This window comes from Meriones unguiculatus, chromosome 1, assembly GCF_030254825.1.
Source record: "Meriones unguiculatus strain TT.TT164.6M chromosome 1, Bangor_MerUng_6.1, whole genome shotgun sequence".
In the NCBI taxonomy this organism is placed as follows: Eukaryota; Metazoa; Chordata; class Mammalia; order Rodentia; family Muridae; genus Meriones; species Meriones unguiculatus.
In genome coordinates this window covers 94,232,903-94,252,224 of record NC_083349.1, presented here as the reverse complement: position 1 = coordinate 94,252,224, position 19,322 = coordinate 94,232,903, and the positions used below count along the sequence as shown (strand labels likewise).

At 40.3% G+C, this 19,322-nt stretch overlaps 2 protein-coding genes across 8 annotated transcripts in view; one reads left to right on the top strand and one right to left on the bottom strand.

Annotated features, from left to right (window-relative positions):
* Positions 1–13,134, bottom strand: part of Prepl (prolyl endopeptidase like) — a 31,189-nt gene extending 18,055 nt beyond the window's left edge. The window contains exons 1-5 of one of the 6 annotated variants that reach the window (XM_021652721.2): positions 12,842–12,984; positions 11,168–11,678; positions 2,844–2,966; positions 1,935–2,001; positions 1,093–1,299 (exon numbers count right to left, since the gene is read on the bottom strand). In XM_021652721.2, the coding sequence (XP_021508396.1) occupies positions 1,093–1,299; positions 1,935–2,001; positions 2,844–2,966; positions 11,168–11,449 (679 nt within the window). In that variant the 5' untranslated portion in view covers positions 11,450–11,678; positions 12,842–12,984. The other 5 variants (XM_060363477.1, XM_021652736.2, XM_060363493.1 and 2 more) reach the window with 5 other exon arrangements.
* Positions 13,135–13,337: 203 nt separating this feature from the next.
* Positions 13,338–19,322, top strand: part of Camkmt (calmodulin-lysine N-methyltransferase) — a 351,318-nt gene continuing 345,333 nt past the window's right edge. For both annotated transcript variants that reach the window (XM_060363563.1, XM_021652698.2), the window contains exon 1: positions 13,338–13,619. In XM_060363563.1, coding sequence (XP_060219546.1) covers positions 13,482–13,619 — 138 coding nt within the window. In that variant the 5' untranslated portion in view covers positions 13,338–13,481. The remainder of the gene's footprint in view (positions 13,620–19,322) is intronic.

The window sequence follows — 19,322 nt, the reverse complement described above, 5'->3', positions numbered from 1 at the left end:
TTCAGGACAACTATTGGTAAAGTCACGTTTGCTTTTGGGAGATGGTTGCTAAACTCTGAGGAAACACCGAGTGCGTCCCTGCTTTGTGTTCAGTGCCTGCTTCTAGAGAACAGGATAGCTCAAGCTACCAAATGCACCTCAACAGGTCCTTCTCTTCATCATTCATCATTATCTATGTTCACTTTGTCTTCCCTTTACATTGCTATTATTTTCCGAATTGTTTAATTAGATGCTTTTGCATTAAACTGAAATTATATTCTATCTAGTGCAATCTTTTGTATGTGTTAGTCATCTTCTCTCTGTCTCTCTCGCTGTGTGACCATAACCTATCAATGGAGATTTGCACACAATTATATCATGACTGCCACCTGGCTGACAGTCACTGTAAATCATTACTAGGTAATACACACCTTGATCTTAGAGGTTTGATGAACAAATGTATTTCTTAGGGTTCACTGTGCAGGGGCTGAGGAGAAATATGGGTACTGGGGTCTGAATCATAAAAAGCTGTGCATGGCTGAAACCCCAGGAACTGGGGGCTGAGAGATTGTAAAAGCTTCCTATGTGGCCAGCCAGTCAGCTCAGCCAATGTGGGAGCTTCTGGCTCAGTGGCAGATCCTGGCTCAAAGCACTAAGCAGGGAAGATGGCCAATGTCCTGTTCGCACCTTCATATGAGCAAACATGGGCACACTCACGTGTGCAACATAGATACACAGACACAAACAAATACACACACACACACAGATACACAGACACAAACAAATACACACACACACACACACACACACACAGACAGAAGGAGGGACAGAGAAAGGATGCTAGCATGGGTGCTGAAAACTGACCATGTGCCCTCTACAAGAGTAACAGACTCACTCCTAACCACTGAGCCATATCTCCAGACCCCCATAAGCACAATTTTAAGGTGACCCACTTAGATAGATAATTAAAGAAATATTTTGTAGTGAGAAATCCATAGGAGGACATGGAGTCCACAGAGAAATGGACCAGCCACTGCCTGCCATGGCTAAGGAGTATCCGAAGCGTGAGAAGCATTTCATGGCTGCCTTTCAAAAGACTACTTGGTGGCTTACCAAAACTGGACACATTTGGGAAAGAAGCTTCCATGACAGGCTGATCACTGAGCTTCACAACTATGCAGGTGGAGTTTTCAGAATCCTCAGTTCTTATTTTGGCAGCCACATATTTCTCATCGGGAGCAACTCTGATACAATCAATGAAGGGCTGTTCTAATTTAAGTTCTTCCAGGTTGAATAAAACTTCATAATTATCACTGTCTGCTGTATAAAGGAAGGTCGGGAAGAGAGAATTCCACAATACATCCTGTAAATCATTTAAGACCATATCTTAACATTTTAAATTGAGGCCATATAGTGATGTCCTTCTACAACTGTTATTTAAAATATTTTATTCAAATTATTCTACATACCAACCTGTGAGCTATTGTGATAGTCTAGAGCAGTGGTTCTTAACCTTCCTAACTTTGTGACCTTTCCTCATGTTGTGGTGACCCCCAACCATAAAATTATTTTCATTGTTATAATTTTGCTACTTTTTTATAAGAGTTTAATTTACATACATTTGTAGCTACAGGTTTTCCAAGGGGATGCAACCCACATGTTGAGAACCGCTAGTCTAGTATTTACAGAATTTACAGAGAATACAAATGACTCATATACCTAGCACAGCATTCAGATAGAACTGGACTCCATCTCCACTCTCACTGTTAAAGTTGCTGAGTGTGGGCTGTTAACTCTTTTATCTATGTTAACCAAGATATTAATCCAATCATCTTAGAAATAATCTATTCATCTTAAAAAAATCTATTCTAATAGCTTTGAGTAACAACTATCAAGCTCCTGTTAAAAATGTGAAAACCGGGAAGCCAGGACATCAGTAAAGATATGTGGTTTACCTTCTTCATCTTTGGAACGAACCAAGCAGCAGCCTTCTTGGTAATAAACAAAACCACCATGCTTAATCTGACAATAAAGAAAAAACAAGACTTTATTATTTGATAATAATTTAATTATTTAATGGATTTCCTAGTTCAGATGAAGAGAGGAGACTTATCATGGGAGTCAGAGCTACTGAAGTGTGAATGAATGAAATACAAAATGAACCATTTTTACACACAGGTAGCAAGAACAGATTTCCTAAGTTCAGAATTGGTGATTTTTAATACATCAATGCAAAGGCATAAAAAAATCTATGTTTGTTCATCTAATATCTGTACAGTGAGATTCAATTAAGAATATCAAGTGGCACTGTTAAGATAATCCAAAATGATACAATGAAAAAACTGTGGCTAGTTTGAAATGCCAATAACATTCTGGCATCTTCTTTTAAAATCACTGTCGCCATCAACTGTGCAGTACTGATTTGATTTTATACAAAGCATACTGTTGCATGGTAAAGTGTCTAAGATCAAGAAAATAAATATTAATTTTTCAATCTCTCTGTTCAATTCAGTATTTAAGACTGATAATTATAAAATGATTAACTGTATACTTAGCTTTACTAAAGTAATTTTCCTTTTATAAAAACAAAGACACAACAAAAATATTTTTGAAATAATAAATGGTTTGGTATGAACCTCTCTTTAGAATTTCTACAACTTTACATCAGTTACACTCCATGCTTTAAGTTTTAATTTTAAGGATCATATTCTATTTATTGCTTACAGTTGAGAATGCTAGCACACTTGAGAAGCTAAATGCAACTTGATTTTGATGGAATCTTATGTCTCTAAATTATGAGGTGCCTCATTTACATCTGAACTGACAACACATTCAGTTCTCCCAGAAGACACAATGCAGCTTACCTCAGCATTGATGATTTCGTATTCTTCTTGCGGCTGTGTTTCTAATTTTGTTCTCACTTTTTCAAATGCATCCATGTTTTCAGAAAGAGATTTTTCTGCTTCTGGCTTAATAGGTAGAAGATCCTAGAAACATTTTTGGTGGTATGATCAAGATCTTTCAAACTCGGGGGAATGTCTTTGCTTCTTAGAATTATTATACTTGTCATGCAGGTATTACAATGTTAGGTGTGTATAAAATGAGTTTTACAAATCTTGTTCTTTCTTAAGCTCATCAAAAGAAAACAGACACTAGATACATTATAATAAGTGCATGAGTCCTCAAGATACTTCTAGAAGCAGTAAGAAGCCTGGCAATGTTCAGAAACACTACATATAGTTAAGGAGGAAAAAGAATTCTTTGAACCTTTACATATGTAATTAAAATGAGTCATAGAGAAAAAAAAGCTTGCTGAGTTTCCTAAGTACTGAAATATATCCTAAAAGGAAGAAAATGTCAGTGAGGAAGGCATTTCTTAACTAATCAATGTGGGCTATTAATTCACAGAACAATTACAATATTTATTCTGTGTTATTAGCACATTTTCTGTTGTTGAGATACGTAACTTCACAAATATTAACTGTTGAGCAGATCTTTGTGAAGCCCTGGCTGTCTTGGCTCATTCTGTAGACCAGGCTGGCCTGAACTCTTAAGAGGCTGGCCTCTGCCTCCTAAGCGCTGGGAGTAAAGGCGTGTGTCACCACCACCTGGGTCCTCCCTTTCTGTTTAAGTGATAGTTCATTATTAAAAAAAGGAAGGAAAAGCAAAGGGACTTAAAGGTGGGTAGAGATAGAGAAGAAACCACATAACCCCCCACTGTGCTTCCTCAGAGTAAAATGCTAGGTGGTCTGGGCACCTCCTGGTGAGGGGGTAAGTACTAGAAGCTTCATCAACACTTGGATAAAGCTAAACCTAAAACCGCCGAATCAGAAAAACGTTCAATAACTCAACACTCCACTGCTTTGCCTTGTTTAAACGAAAGGTTAGTTAAGAAGTCTGATTGTTCAGCTCTCGGCCAGGGAAGACAGACTTACAGAGATGGTGCTAGTGAGGCACTGGGCTGCTGGTCAGGACCCTGGCGGCCGACACTTGTTCACAGCCTAAGTACATTCATGGTACTTTACCAACAATGTTGAGACTGTAAGTTACAAATGTAGTTTGTATTGTAAAGAGTTTACAACCTAAAAGTAAGCACAATAAAACAGGAAACTCAAACAGACTAAATGGAAAATAATTATTTTCACAAAGTTATTCTTTAAAAATTTTTGGGATGCTTTAATGATCTGGATTAGATTAAAATTAGTCATCATAGTTGTTATGGTAATCTCAATCTTTCAGCATCTATTTTCTTTTAAAATTATTATCTATTTATAATGTTGGAGCATGTGGAGGGTAAGGAACTTGTGGGATGCAGTTTCTCCATCACTACATGGAAGTGAACTGAGGTGGCAAGTCTTGGCAGCAAGCACCTGTACGCACTGAGCCATCTCATCAGTCTCTCAACTTCTACTTTCCACCAGACAATTAAGTTTTGAGTAAATATTTGCAGTCAAAATAATGAAGGTCTGACAATTTATTTTCATTCATATTTTTGCATTCCTATAATTTATATAGCTGATGTTTAGATTAAGGCAAATATATCAATAACCCTCTAATATTGCGGAGAATACTAAATGCTAAACCAGAATATGACTAGAAATCTGTCTTGAAACTCTCTCTTAGCATATAAGAGCCTTGAAACTGAGCTTATCTGAATCCTAAGACTACTGACTGCCTTACTGAAGTTTTTCTTTCTTTTTTTTTTTAGACAGAGTCTCCTCACTCTCAGGCTGCACTACACTTTCTGTGTATTGGAGGTGACCTTAAACACCTGATCCCCACCTCTGGAGGGCTGGGATTACAAATGAGTGCCATCACTCCCAGTTTGTGGTCTGGGACTCTGAGGCAGGGCCTTGTGCACGCTGTCTAATGAGCCATGTTCCCATTCCCATGCCTGCTGAAATTTTAGGAAGGCTTCATGAAGCAAAAAGAAGTATTTTTTTACCACTTTCCAAAGGCCCAACATAAAATCCACTTTAACAATGAAAGGTAATATTAATCAAATGTGCAACCTTATTATGGTAAAAATGTTAAACTCTCAAGACAAAAAATTGTGGGGTGGAAAAATGATGAATGACGATGAGATCTGCATAATGGCTAATTCCAGATCTTGACAAGGGAGAGCACAAGGTGGGCCTGGCAAACCTGGAACCTCAAAAGAAGGTTCTCAGAATAACAAAAGCACATCAGCAGGACATAAGGGACAGTATGAAGGAGTGTCCGCCACACGTGGGGTAATTTGAGCTGTTATCAAAAATAACAACTAGTTACAATACACTGAAGAAGCAAAATCTACAAACAAACAAATAAAAAACAAACAAAACCTGTATCAAATAAAAGTTAAAAGGGAAAAAGGACTTCAAAGAAACTTTACCGAATAAAAGTAGCTAATAAATGTGGGAAGTACGAAAGACTACTTTGGAGAGCTCTGGAAGCAAAGAGCTCTAAACTCATCCGCAGAGCTGAACTCTCTGGGACAAGAAAACTGCACAACATTCACAAAGCACTGGCCTTACTGCTTACAGGAAGAATGACGTCCCTTTAGCAATGGGGACCACGGGCAGTTAATGCTTTAGCTAAAACAATCATTAATGGTGGGACAAACCAACACTGTACCTCAAGTAGAGAAAACAGAAAGGCCCCGGAAGAGAAGAAACTGGCTGTTTCAATGAAATCGCTTAACAAAGAAACTGAAGAGAGACACAAGAATATACAAAACCATTCCCTATCCCCCAAAACCTCCTAAAAAAGGCAAAAGTATGGTAAAACTGATCAAGGAAAAGAAGACAGAGAACATTAGATATGAAGAACATGGTGTGATTAGTTATAATAGAGATTAAAACATTTTAAATTTTTAATATATTTCATTAGTTATTTGAGAGTTTCAAACATGCATATAACTGTTATCTTGATCATATGGGGGAATCACCAGATCCCCCTCCACTGCTTTCCAAGTTCATGCCCACCTCCTACTTATTAACCAGGAGTCTACATCTGTGTTTCCCATACACTCCTTGGTGTGGAGGGCCATCCACGGGGAACGTGTTCCCCCTAACAGGGGCCACACCCTTAATGAAAGTGGGCTTTCTCTCCCAGAGAAGCCATCAACTCTCACCAGCTTCTCAGTGAGGGGAGGGAGCTTGTGAGGCCCTTGCCTCTCCATGCTAAAATACTGACTGGTTGATTCTGATCCACCAGTGAGTTCTTCAGCACAGTGGTTCCCAAGCTGATATAGGACATAAGAGCTACACGAGGAAATGATCATACAAAATGCAGTATTTCAAAATTGGGTAAGAGATTAGCCCCTTCTTGAAAAAAAAGTTAAAGCCCAATGCTTTCAAATGTAGTTATATTGAACTAGATATGGTGACCTATGCCACAGAAGGACGAGACAGGAAGATTTATGGTTTGAGATTAAGTCTGGGCATTATAAAGAAATCCTGCCTCCGGTATTTCCACTTCTACACCTCCTTCACTGCTCCCCAAATTAAAGGAAAAAACCCTACCACTCATAGTCAACTATTTAATAGAACAAGGAAAAAGGTCAACTTACTCAGATTACCTTATTAGGCTAATATAACCTTGACCCTAAGTCTCAGTGACAACACACACAAAGTCTGCTCTGTCTAAAACTATCTGCACAAGATACTCCTGTGCTTCACCTCTTCCTTACGCCTGTGCTCACATGCCATACTGCCTGTGCGTCCAGCCTCTGCCATCTTATATAACCTAGAATGTGCTTCCTTCTATTCCCTGACCCTATTCTTTTTTTTTTTCATAAAGTACCAGGTTACTTCCAACTCATTATTCTTTTTGTTTCAGGAACAAAATTTCATTTATCCCAGGTTGGCCTTGGATGTCCCTTATGCTATGTAGTGGAGGATCACCATAACAGTTATCCTCCTGTACCGACCTCTTGAGTGCTGGGATTGCAGGAGTTTGGCACCATTCCCAGTTGTGCTTGTTTAACCCAGGGCTTCATGCATGCTAGGCAATCACTCTACCAACAGGGCCATATGCCTAGTACTCACTAGTTTATACTTACATTTATTTTATAATGTCATTTCTGTTGACAAAAAAACTGAAACTCAAAGCTGAGCTCATTGTCTGAGATACTGATCGATCTAATTGTCTACAACGGCACAAAAATCTAAACAGGGAGAAGACAAGATGTTTTTTTTTGAGGAAGAAAAGCTTTTGGAAAATAATAATGAGAAATTATGAGAATATTATAAGACAGAAGGAAAAGTACATTTTCCCCAAAAAAGGGAAAAAGAAAATCAATCTTGGGCTCAGTCGTAGAGCTTTTACTTCGCATTAAGACCACCCTAGGTTCAGTCTCAACCACCCCAAAACAGCATCAACACAAAACCCAATCTTAAATAAGATGGGATCAAACTGTTATTTTAAAAATCCACAAAACAAAACAAAAAACTCGCTAATAGTAAGAACTCCAACAGCTATGCAGCCAAGTGGGGTTCTTCCTGAGGATGACCAGATGACCCATCTTTGGAAAAGTCGACCGGCATCCAGTGCCATGCAGCGCTAATAAGATCTACCTTCCTTATTTTTCATTGATTTTTATTTTTATTGTGTGTGTCTGTCTGTGTGTGTCTGTCCGAGAACAACTTGGAGAAGTCAGTTCCCTTTTACTTGGCATTGATTCAGTCTCAACCACCCCACACAGCATCCACACCAAAACCACCATATGGTTCTGGGGCTTGAACCCAGGGCTTGAGCTTAGGATTGGCAGTGAGTGACCTCACCTGCCGAGCCACCTCACTTAGCCCAAAAAGTAAATTTTGAGGCCCTTTGAATAAACAGAAAATAATTTACAAATTTGGAAATGTGCTAAAACATTAAATTTGTAAACGAAGAAACTCCCTTGACAGTTTCTGGTAGTTGTCTTATGTAATATATTAAATCTGTATCTAACATATCCGAAATATATATGTAAATCAGGATATAATGTAGTTATCATTTGTGAAATACTATCATCAAGCCTTAAAACTCTAATTATAGTGTCTGGAGAGATGGCTCAGAGATCAAGAATACATCCTACTCTTGCAGAAGACCTAGATTCAATTTCTAGTGCCCACACGACAGCTCATAACAGTCTGTAACCCTACTTCCAGGGGATTTGATACCCTCTTGTGGCCTCCATGGACACCAGCCTTGGACGTGGTACACAGACATACCTGTAGGCAAACACTCAAGCATATATAAAAAATGTGAATCTATAAAAGTAGAGGCATAAAGCTAGTCCAGATAAATTTTAGAATTTTCTAACTCCGAGCACACACACACATACACAGACTGTCCCCACGGGTAGCATCTGTTAATCAAATGACACATTTAATGTTAATTAATTTAATGTTTACTGTCAAGATTAAAGTTCTTTCTTTCTCTCCCCCCCCCCTTTTTTTTTTATTTTGATACAGGATTTCTCTGCATAGTCCTGGCTGTCCTTGAACTTTATCTTTTGTATCTTGTTCAAATAGTCATGATCGGTTATTTTTGAAGTCATTTATGTATAGGAGAATAATGCAAGATGGTAAGAAGATAAGGACCTGGTCTCTGCTCTTAGCGTTTGAGTATCACTGGCAAATGTTAGTGCAGTCGAATGACTCCTACCAGCTGCTTGACATACTACGGAAACTTCAGATACTGGCTGAAAAGAACGCTACAACTGAATAATTAGGGTTAGATCAGCAACACTCATCACCAAGTACCTTCACTTTCTAAATATAGATATATGGATAGCAGCAGGTAAGTCCTGCATGTCAGTTACCTAAGGAACTTACAAACAAACAAACAAACAAATAAAAAACAGACTTCTGGCTGGGTATGATGCCTATAATCCTAGTTACTTGAGAGGCCGAGGCAAGAGGATTGTATGAACAATCATTCTGGTCAACACAGAAAGATCTTGTCTCAAAAATAAACAAGAAATCAGATCCTTACTCCTCAGCAACAGACATTCTGATGCAACAGAAATGGCTTAAGATCTAGGAATCTGCATTGATAAAAAGCTCCTAGGATTGCTTGTCTAGTGTGCAGAAGTTGGTACTGAAGAATCCAAAATTATATGATAATCAGTTGCCAAGGAAAGTGGGCATAGTGAGGTTTGAGGTTGTTGCTTTTTTTTTTTTTTTTTTGCTGTTGTTGTTTTTTGAGTGAAGAAAATTAAGATCCCTGATGAGTCTACAGTCATACCAGTTCTGGCTAGTTCTTTTCCTTTCTAGTTTTTTTTGTTTTTTTTTTTTTTTATTACATATGCTGTCTTCCCTTGTTCTTCAGGTAACTTCTCTAAGTAGTGCGTCTTTAAACAGACCTGTTCCTATCCTTTCCTATCCTATCCCTTGTAAAAGTGGACACATATAGAACTTAATGGAACCTAGCAAAAGAAAGAAATGTGCATTTCTGTCTCCAGAGTATTTTCACAGTTGTGGGGTTATTGTTAAAAGTTGTCCTCAGATTTCAGTAAGCATAATGAAGAAACAGCCCAGCATTTTGATAATTTCATTTGCCATAGAAGGAATGGTTGACATATAAAATGTGGGGAAGGAGAGCTGCTTTGTAAGTGGAAGAAGTCCATAGAAGAGTTTCTATTTGTAGAGTTGCTGTCAGGTCAGTTTCTAGGAGTGGGAGTCTATGACAAAATTAAAAGTTGCCTCAGAGACAAATGGCTTCAGAGACAACCTCTTGGCTTGGGGTATGGGCTAATCTCACAGCTGCTCCTCTGATGGTAACTCATGCTTACTATTTATAAACCAAGACAAAATGACATAGTGTTCTAATCATGATGCAAAATAAAACAACTCAAAGGCTTAGAGCAGTAGGTAAACTTTATGAGTATAAAGTATGGCTATAAAGTCTACATTAAAAACAAAACCAGAAAAGGGAAGTTTCTAGGTGAGTAAAGTTAAGAATCACAGAGCCAAGCTAACATTTCAAAGGAAAACAATCTAGAAGATTGAAATCTAGGAAGTGGACGGGAGAGGACTCAACATGAAAAGACATATATGTGCACCAAATAATTAGCTAAGAACAAAAAACTGAGTAAAAACTAAAAACAAGACACAATTAAGTAAAATAGTTTAATTTAGAAGATAATACACCGAGTGTTCACTGACTGATGTATAAACAGCATGTAGATTATTTAACCAGAGTATTATCTCCACGAAGAGGGATGAAGTCATGACATATGCTATGGCATACTTTTTACTAGCAAAGTAAAACAAAACAAAAAGAAAAGGTTAAGTACTGTGTGCTCTGCTCACCCAAGGTATCAGAATAGTCCAGTTCATACATATAGGAAGTGGATTGGCCGCCCCAGAGCTGAGGGACACATCAACTGTTGGGGGAGGGTCACACGATAGGATTTTGGAAATAGTAGTTATAGTTGTGCTACAATACTGTGACTGTAACTGAGTTCCACACTAAAAGTGGCTAAAATAGTAACTTTAGCACCCCTACTAAAGTGTAAGGAGCCTCACGGACATAGTTAAAAGGTAGAGGATACCTGTCATAAAAGCAATGGGGTAAGTAGCTTGATCGCAAGTTAAGTATGATGGCCACGTAACATGACATCTTAGGTAGGACACTCTTGAGAGGAGAGAGGACTATTAATAATTACACAGGGACAACAGGTGTACAGCGGGACTGTCTCAGGATAACTGGAACATGGGGCTCCTCTCTACTCAAAGCAACCAGTTCCTCAGGGCTGAATTCAAGTCCACAGTTTGGGGCCTGGCAGAACAGTCAGTATTTTCTTTAGGAACACAAGTTGTCAAAAACACATGATAGCTTTTCATTCCTTTGTATAAAGAAACAACACACACTACATGGTATTTATTAAAGCTTCCTAATCAAGGATTTTATACAGGAATTAGCATATTATTAGGTTTTATTAAGAGGCATAATTTGACATGTTAGTAAGCTATATCTTAAAACACATTTGCACCAAGTCCTAAGATCAAATCAGTTTTTATCAATCTACATTTTTATATAGGTTCATATACAATCTTTTGCACTCATATTGACTACAGATATTTGAGCCTGAAAAAAAAATCTTAAAATCAAATTTGAATTACTGAGAAGATTAGTGGTGGATATCTTACCCATTATTTATGCGCTAAATTTAATATTAATGGCCTACAAACAGATTAACTTAAATGGTCCATACCTTACATGAGAAGTTCCGATGTGGGATGTTTCTTGCTAATTCTGCTATCTTGGGTTTATTCTGCAGACTCTTGGTTGGGTGATATTTTTTCAATTTTATTCTATTGTAATAATGATCAGTGAAGTTACAGTAATTCTGTTTCTGCGTGCACTTGCCAAGGTGAGGAATACTACACTTCAAAGCTCGGAGAAGTAATTTGGTCGTCTGCTGCATGGCAGCAAAGTTCCTGGTTTTTGCCAGCATGCGAATGATTTCACACATAGAATTACACAGTAATGGCATCTCAGAGCATTTGAGATCTTATCCCCCACCTTTGGGCTCATTAGCCCCTTAGGTTACAAGTAACAGCAGACATCTGATAACTTTGGTTAAATAAATTTAAAAACATGTATGAATTAAAGTTCATTCAAATCGTACTTCTTGGCAGGTCTGACTTAACCGTGTCATCTGTAAAATCAGTTTTACTAGGTTCAAGCTATGCAGCAGTGATTCTGGTGAACATATGGACAAACTAAAACAAAAAACAGAAAACAAGAAACAAAATAAAAATTTGCAAATAAGTAAATGGTTTTAATGTGAATCTCAGGAACTCAGGGTGTTCAAAAGCAAAATAGGTTTTATCCTACATATGTAAAAGACAAATAGGAAAAGCCTGAATTACTTAATAAAAAGGGGATTAATATTTGTTGAGTGTTGGCTAGGTGCCAGAGTCTTTTCATCTATTTTCTACTTAAACTTCACATGTACTTGATGGAGAAGCTCTGGTGCTATTGAACGTACAGGTGATCCAACTGTGGATCTGGGAGGCGTAAGAAATTTCCCTAACTCACTTTTTACAGCAAAAAAGTCAAACTGATTTGGCTCCTCACCTTGTACATGGGCTATTGGGCTTAATCATAAAAGGATAATTAATTTGGAAAAACTTGTAAGATGTACAAATAAACCATACAGTCGTCTTTGGTTTCTACTGGAAGGTAAGTTCATTGTAACCTCCACAGTCGGAGACCTAGGGTTAGGCCTTAGGCTTTGCATGTTACCTGCATCTGGTCTCAATTTCTCCACTCGTAAAACAAAAAAAATGACCACACCATTTACTTTCTGGTGTTGTTTCGTGAAAAAGAACCAGACAATTTATGTCAAGAACTTAACGTAAGCACCTGGCACATAGCAGCCACTCAACAAAAGGTGGTTACTATTAGCATAGGAATATTTTAGGTATGCGGAACACTGTTGGGTGTCATTAGAGACTTCTTCTCTAACACATTCTATAGTAGCACAGAAACACTGCATCAGTTTCACCACAGATCCCATCAGCTATGAAGCCCCTCCCCGCTTAATCTCTTCTGTCGCAGCAAAATAATGGACCAGTGGAGCGACAACCTAGAAGAAAAACGCTCCCAAATCGCTTGATCTATCCCCATAGCCATTCACCCATCACCTGCACGCAGAAGACTGTGCCAGGATAGCGGTGGGGTAGACAAATGGGTGTTCCCAGGATAACCTATTCATTTCCCAGTGCAACTGTGCATCCCAGGGATGTGGGAGAACGGTACCGATTACCACGCACAGAAAAGACGGGGACCAAAAGGGGGCCCAGGGAGCTGAGGAATGGCTGGAAGGTGGTGGGCAGAGGAATCAGGAAAGGGGACCCTCCAGCAACCCTTCCATACGTACGCAAATTGAAAGACAGGCCGGCTCTGGACACAGACGAGTGAAGGCGGAGAAGACAAACGCGAGAACCCGTAGCTCTCAAGGAGCTGCAGTCCCCTCAGCCTTGTCCACCCGACGTCTGCGCTCAGCACCCAGCCAGAAAGGCAACCTACCACGCGCCGCCCAGAGCTAGTTTGCAGCTCGCCGCTCTACGTAACACCAATCCAGCCCGAGGAGGGAAGCACATTGCGCCATCTTTATTATGGTCAAGAATGGGTTTTTCCTTCTTTTCTCTTGCTTCCTGGATTTACTAGTCTCAAAGGACACCTGTATTTTGTTGGTTTGCTTTTTTTGTATTCTGGCGAGCGAGAGACTAAGAGAGGAAGAAAAAAACAACGAGAACCCCCCTCCCTGTAGCTGTTCCTCAGGTCCCTCCCACTCAGGCTCGCCCTCACTCAAGATGGCTACCAGAAAACTGGTGCAATGACGCGACGCTGCTGTCCTGGTTGCCAAGGAGATGCGAATACCGGAAATGCGGAATTCGGGGAGGGTGCACGCTGTGGGCGAGAGGCCGGGCGTCGCAGGTCCTGACAGGGAAGAAGTTGGCAGGTCCTGACAGGGGAGAGCCGCGGCGGAGCGTCTCCGCGTCCAGTCAGCCCTGGTGATGGAGTCGCGGGTCGCGGCCGCCGGGGCTGGAAGGACCGAAGCAGATGCGGGCAAGGCTCCCACGATTGGCAGTGCCACCCGGGGGCCGGTGGCTTCGGCGCCCAGGGGGGCCGTCCGGTGGCGGCTTCTGCGACAGGTAAGGGCGAGCGCCCGCCACCCCGCCTCTGGCCACTCCCCTCAGGTGCGCGGCCGCCGCCGCCTCTCCCCGCCGCGCCTCGCACTTCGCCTTCGCGGCGCCCCCTGGCTCCGCCTACACCGTCCCGCCGCACAAACGGGGAGTCTGGCGGGGTGGGAGAGCGGGACCGCCTGGGCCGAGGTCCCGGGAAACTCAGATCTGGGTAGAGAACCCCCGTCCGTCCCGGGGGTGGGACCGCCGCTCCTCGTCGCGGGTCGCTCTTCTTTACGTTCTTAAGTCCCAGCCGGGTTGTTGTCCCCCACTTCCTGGGTGCACCCCTTGGTCCTGCGTCTCTGGACGTCCGCGTGGTTGTCTGATGGAATGGTGACACCGCACGCGTTTCCGTGTGTTTTCTATCAGAGAGTAGAGGGAGTAGGGAAAAGCGACTGCTTTCCCTTTTCCCGCCACGCGAAAGTCAGGCGTTTATCGTCAAAGTTTGGAGTGATCGTTGGGGATGCTCGCAGCCCAAGAGGAACCAACGAATCCAAATGTGTTGGCTCGTACTTTACAAACTAATCCTGTGAAGGCTGTTGTGTTGATGAGTTTCCTTGGTCATTGTGTCTCGTCCCAGCGGTAGAGAAGTCACTCAGCCAGTGGCTCAGAGCGCTGAGTCCTTAGTGTATTGTTTTACTTAACTATTGCTAATAGCACCCAACCCCTTGTCAGATGTCATACAACTTTTGTGAGCTACCTGGTAGTTTATTGATATAGGTTGTGGTCACCTGCGTGGTTTAATATTATGTATTTGGTCTATATACCCGCGGTTCTTTGCTCAGTTGGCTGACATGTTCTCGCAGTTATGGTAGAAGTATAAGAGAGCAAAAGGCACATTTAAAATCCCTGCTTCCCTGTTGTCTGTTAACATGCTGTATCACTTTACTTGTGTCATTACTGTGGCAATATACTAGACAGAGCAGTTTAAGAAAGGAAAGCTTTATTTTGGGACAGTTTGGTGGTGCAGATGATAGCAGGAAAAGTCAAGGCAGCTGGATCCTTAAGCAGCTTGTCACACTGTGTTAGCAGTCAGGAAGAAGAGAGCAATGTTTTAGTTCTGTTTTTTTTAGTTCAAGAGCCCATCTGTGAAATCATGATACTACAATTGGCGTGTGTCTTTCCACCTCAGTGAATTCAATCAAGAAAATCCTTTACAGGCTGGTGTAGAAAATATTGGTTATTAGTGTTTACTGTTAATCACATATAATTATTACAGCAGCTATTATTATTTAACCAGCGTCATATCAATAAAAGACACAGACACCTGTTAGATTTTAATATGCCTTAAACTCTGGCGCTGGGCAGAAACTACCCTCCTAAGCTATCTTTTACCTTCTGCCCCACATCCCATGCCAACTGCTCTAATAATTCCTAGCAGGCCTACCTCCCATCATATATCCCACAAATGTACATGTTTCTTATCTGGGCTGCTTCCCTCCATCATTGATCCTTACAGCAGGCTCCTCCCAGCTGCTTGCTCTTGTCATGATAACCCATGGCAGCTCTGCCTCCAGAAGAGGAGAAGACCTCTACTTTACCTCTGTTCCCTGACTTCTCTTGTGACCTCCTCTCCTCCAATCCCACGAAACTTAGCTTGGTCTAACTCTCTTCTGCCTTGCCCAGTGTGTAGGCAATTACTTACCCAATCAGGGTCACCAAACATCATTTCGGATATGTGATAGTTCATAAGAGACAGCAAGCAGACCTTGAGGAGCAGAATAGTTAACAACCAAACACGAAACACTACAACATGCTGTAACAACAGGCACGGCAAGAGGTCAACTTAATAAATCGCCCGTCACGCACATCCTGGGACTCCTTAGATTCCTCTAGTTCTTGTCAGGTTGATAATCACTATGAACCATGGCATAGACTGTTAGCTATGGAAGGAAGGAAGACTCATGGTCAAAAGTCACACTGTAGGGAAAAGTACTCTTTTTGTGTGTGTCAGGGAAGAAGTGATTTTTTTTTCCTGTAATAATTCAGTCTGTTCCAACAGGCTAAACATTTGTGGGCTTTCTGTAAGCATTTAAAGTGACTGAAAAATTTATTCATGCCTCATCTGTACTCAGAAGCAGAGAGTGTGAAGAATCTGCTCAGGGCTAGAAAGTTGTGACTGTAACTCAAGTGATAAAACACTTTGCATGTGCAAATCCCTAGTTTTGATCTCTACCACCAGGCGTGGGATGTTCTTTCTTTTGTGCACGCTTTCATGATGTGGGTTTATTTTCGCCTGCCCCCTCCCCCCATTTGTCTTTCTGTACTCCTCAGGATTCCAGTGGTGTCTCCAGTGGCATTACCTATTGAGTGCTTACTCTGGAATTCACATTTTTGAGAGAAAACTGTCTGACTAGTACAGTATTGTTTCTAGGTTATGTGACAAATTGCTGACTTTTGACTCTAGTGCCTGCCTTAACTAGAATCTGTGTATGATCAGCAGCTAAGGAAGTTACAGGTGCTTTATTTTCCTTTTGTTGAGTCTCTTCTGATAGCAGTGGTGACCACTTGCAGTTCAGGCTTTCAACCTCCATCCAGTTAGTGGCCCTGAAGGAAACATCTGTTTTCCCTAATAAATAATTTCTTCCAAATGAATCTTATAGGTCACATTTGGGCCAATTGCTGTGCCCAAGAGCATGGAGCTATTTGGCTAGTTTGGGTCATCAAACTGTTTTAACAGTCTCAGCATAGAAGAGGAGGTTGCCAAAATGAAGACATACATCCACAAAACCACAGACACCTCTGGCATGAAGCTCTCTACCGAGACAGCTGGACACTTGACTGAGGAGTCTGACTAATAGACTGTCTCAGAGTGCAGTGTGAAGCAGGATGTTATGTGTGAGACTCGCACTGCTAGCTGAGACCCCTGATTTTAGGCTCCGCTCTGCCCTTGACTTTGTGTGGTGAGGAACACTTTATTGGACATCAGTTTTTCATTGTAAGCGAAGGACCAAGGGTAGGCTTCTATCAGACTTTCCTACCTTTGATGATCTTTCCATTTTCTAGACTCAGCTTTTGGAGTACTTTCTGCTAACCCTTCAGATTTCATTAGCATCTGTAGTGACTTTTCGTATATTTTCACCTCTAATATTTATAATTTGAGTTTTTTTGTTTTGTTTGTTTTCTTTCCTGTTTTAGGTAGGGGTTTACCCATCTTACTTATCTTTACAAAGAATCAACTTTTAGTTTGGTTGTTTTTTTCTGTATTCTCTTATCTTTTAGTCTGTTTCATTAATGTCTGCATTTGATTTTAATTATTCCTTGTTTTCTAGTGCTTTTAGATTTGGCTTTTTTTTAAGATTTAATTTTTAATTGTTTGTATATGGGAGGAGAGCTTGTATAGAAGAGTACAGGTGCCAGAAGAGGGCATCAGATCTCTTGGAGCTTATGTTACACGGCATTGTGAACCACCTCCTGTGGGTAGTAGGAACTGAACCCAGGTCCTCATGATTTTATGTTCTTAACCTCTGAGGTGTCTCTCCAGCCCCTGGATTATTATTACTTGTTTGAGGCCTTGAGTTATTAAATCCCAGCATGGAGAAGGGAAAGCCCCACCCTAACCAAGAAGCTATTTCAGTTGATAATCTGTTGTGAAAAGAAAAGTTTTCTCCAATGGAGTATCACTGGGCTTATCAACCACTTTTCAGGGCCAGCCTCATACCCCGAAGTAGTTGGCTAACATCAAAAGGACTCCATGGTTTTCTAGTGTGCTTTTTGTTTTGTTTTGTTAGGTTTGTTTGTTTTTAAGATTTATGTATTTATGTATATGAAGGCTTTGTCTGGATGGATGCCTGCACATCAGAAGATGGCATTAATCCCATTACACTTGTTTGTGAGATGCCTTGTGGGTGCTGGGAATTGAACTTGGGACCTCTGAAAGAGCAGTGCTCTTAACTGCTGAGCCGTCTCTTCAGCCCCCTGTTTGGTTGTTTTTACTTTTGTATTTTTTTTTTTTTCCTTGAAGTTGGGTGGGTAGGGAGATGGAAAGGCTCTGGGAGGAGTTTGGAAAAGGGAAAGGGTATGATCAAAACTTATTGTATGAAAAATATTTAAATAAAAATGTTTTTGAATAAAAACAGAAATCCCCATCAAGATAAATTTATCTCAGTTAACCCAAATATGTTTTTTTAAAAAAATTATTGAACTGTGCATACTGAAAACTCAGTAATTACATGGAACTGAAAAATCATAATCATATTAATTACATAATTTATAATTAAACTAATTATAAAAATTAGAAATACATACATCAGAGACCTTGAGTTGCATCACTAGTTTATTTTATTTTTAAATTTTTTATTTTATTTTAGTTCTTTGAGACAAGGGTTCACTATGTAGCTCTGGCTGTCATGGAGCTCACTATGTAGACCAGGCTGGCCGCAGACTCAGAGATCCATCTGCTTCTTCCTCCCAAGTACTAGGATTAAAGGTGTGTGCCACACATGGGACACAGTGGTTCCTGTCTGTAATCCCAGCACTTAGGGAGGCAGAAACAGGCATGCATATCCCTGAGTTGGAGGCCAGCCTGGTCTACAAAGCAAATCCAGGACAGCCAAGGCTACATAGAGAAACTGTCTCTGAGATTACAGGTGTGTGTCTCCAGGTCTGGCTCTGTTTGTTTTTTAATGTAAGCACCCATAGCTGCTTAGCAGTACCTCAAGGTTCTAGAAGTTACATTTCATTTTGAGTTAATTCTAGGAATATTTTAATTTCTACTATGACTTCTTCAATGACCTTCTGGTCATTCAAAAGTTTTTTTTGGTCTTTAAGTGTGTTTAAGTCAAGTAATTTTTTCTACTATTTTTTTAATTGGTTAATTGAGTTTCTAATGTCCAACATTTTTTTTTGTTTGTTTTATTTATTTTTTGTTTTTGTTTTTGTTTTAAGATAGGGTTTCTTTATGTCGCCTTGGCTGTCCTGGATTCACTTTGTAGACCAGGCTGGCCTTGAACTCACAGCAGTCTGCCTGCCTTTGTCTCTCTGAGTGCTGGGATTAAAGGAGTGCATTTTTTTAAAATATGTATTTCTAATCCGGTCATGATGGCACATGCCTTTAAACTCATGACTTGGAAGGCAGAGGCAGATGGAGCTCTGAGTTTGAGGCTAGCCTGGTCTACAATAGTGAGTTCTAGGACAGCCAGGAATACACAGAAAGACCCTGACTCAAAAAAAAATGAGCATATTATGTAGAATGTATTATATATTACATATATATATATACAATACATATATACGATATGTATGCGTATATAAATAATACATAATTTTATACACTTTCCCAGTGAATTTGTCCTCTATGTTGATAACTTTTTCATCCTCTTGTTGGCTTTTATTGTCCATTTTCCTTTGCTTTGCTGACTCTCTTCTTCACCTCTTGGATTGAAATTTTTGTGTCTTCTTTGTTGTCACTGTCGTTTTTACCAGTAGACATTAGAAATCTTCATCCTGCATTTTATCTACTCAGTATCTTTGAATTCAGTGAAGAATTGCAGTATTCTAGAGGTCATGCTGCCTTTCAATGTTTCTGTGATGTGGTCTGAGAATGTTGCTTTAACTCTCTCAGTTTTGTTGGAGATCTTACTGAGCAGCCTACTCCAGAGGCTCAGTCTTCATACTGTCCAGTGAGGACAAAAAAATTAATTACAACAGCTACAGAATCAAGTTACACAAGTT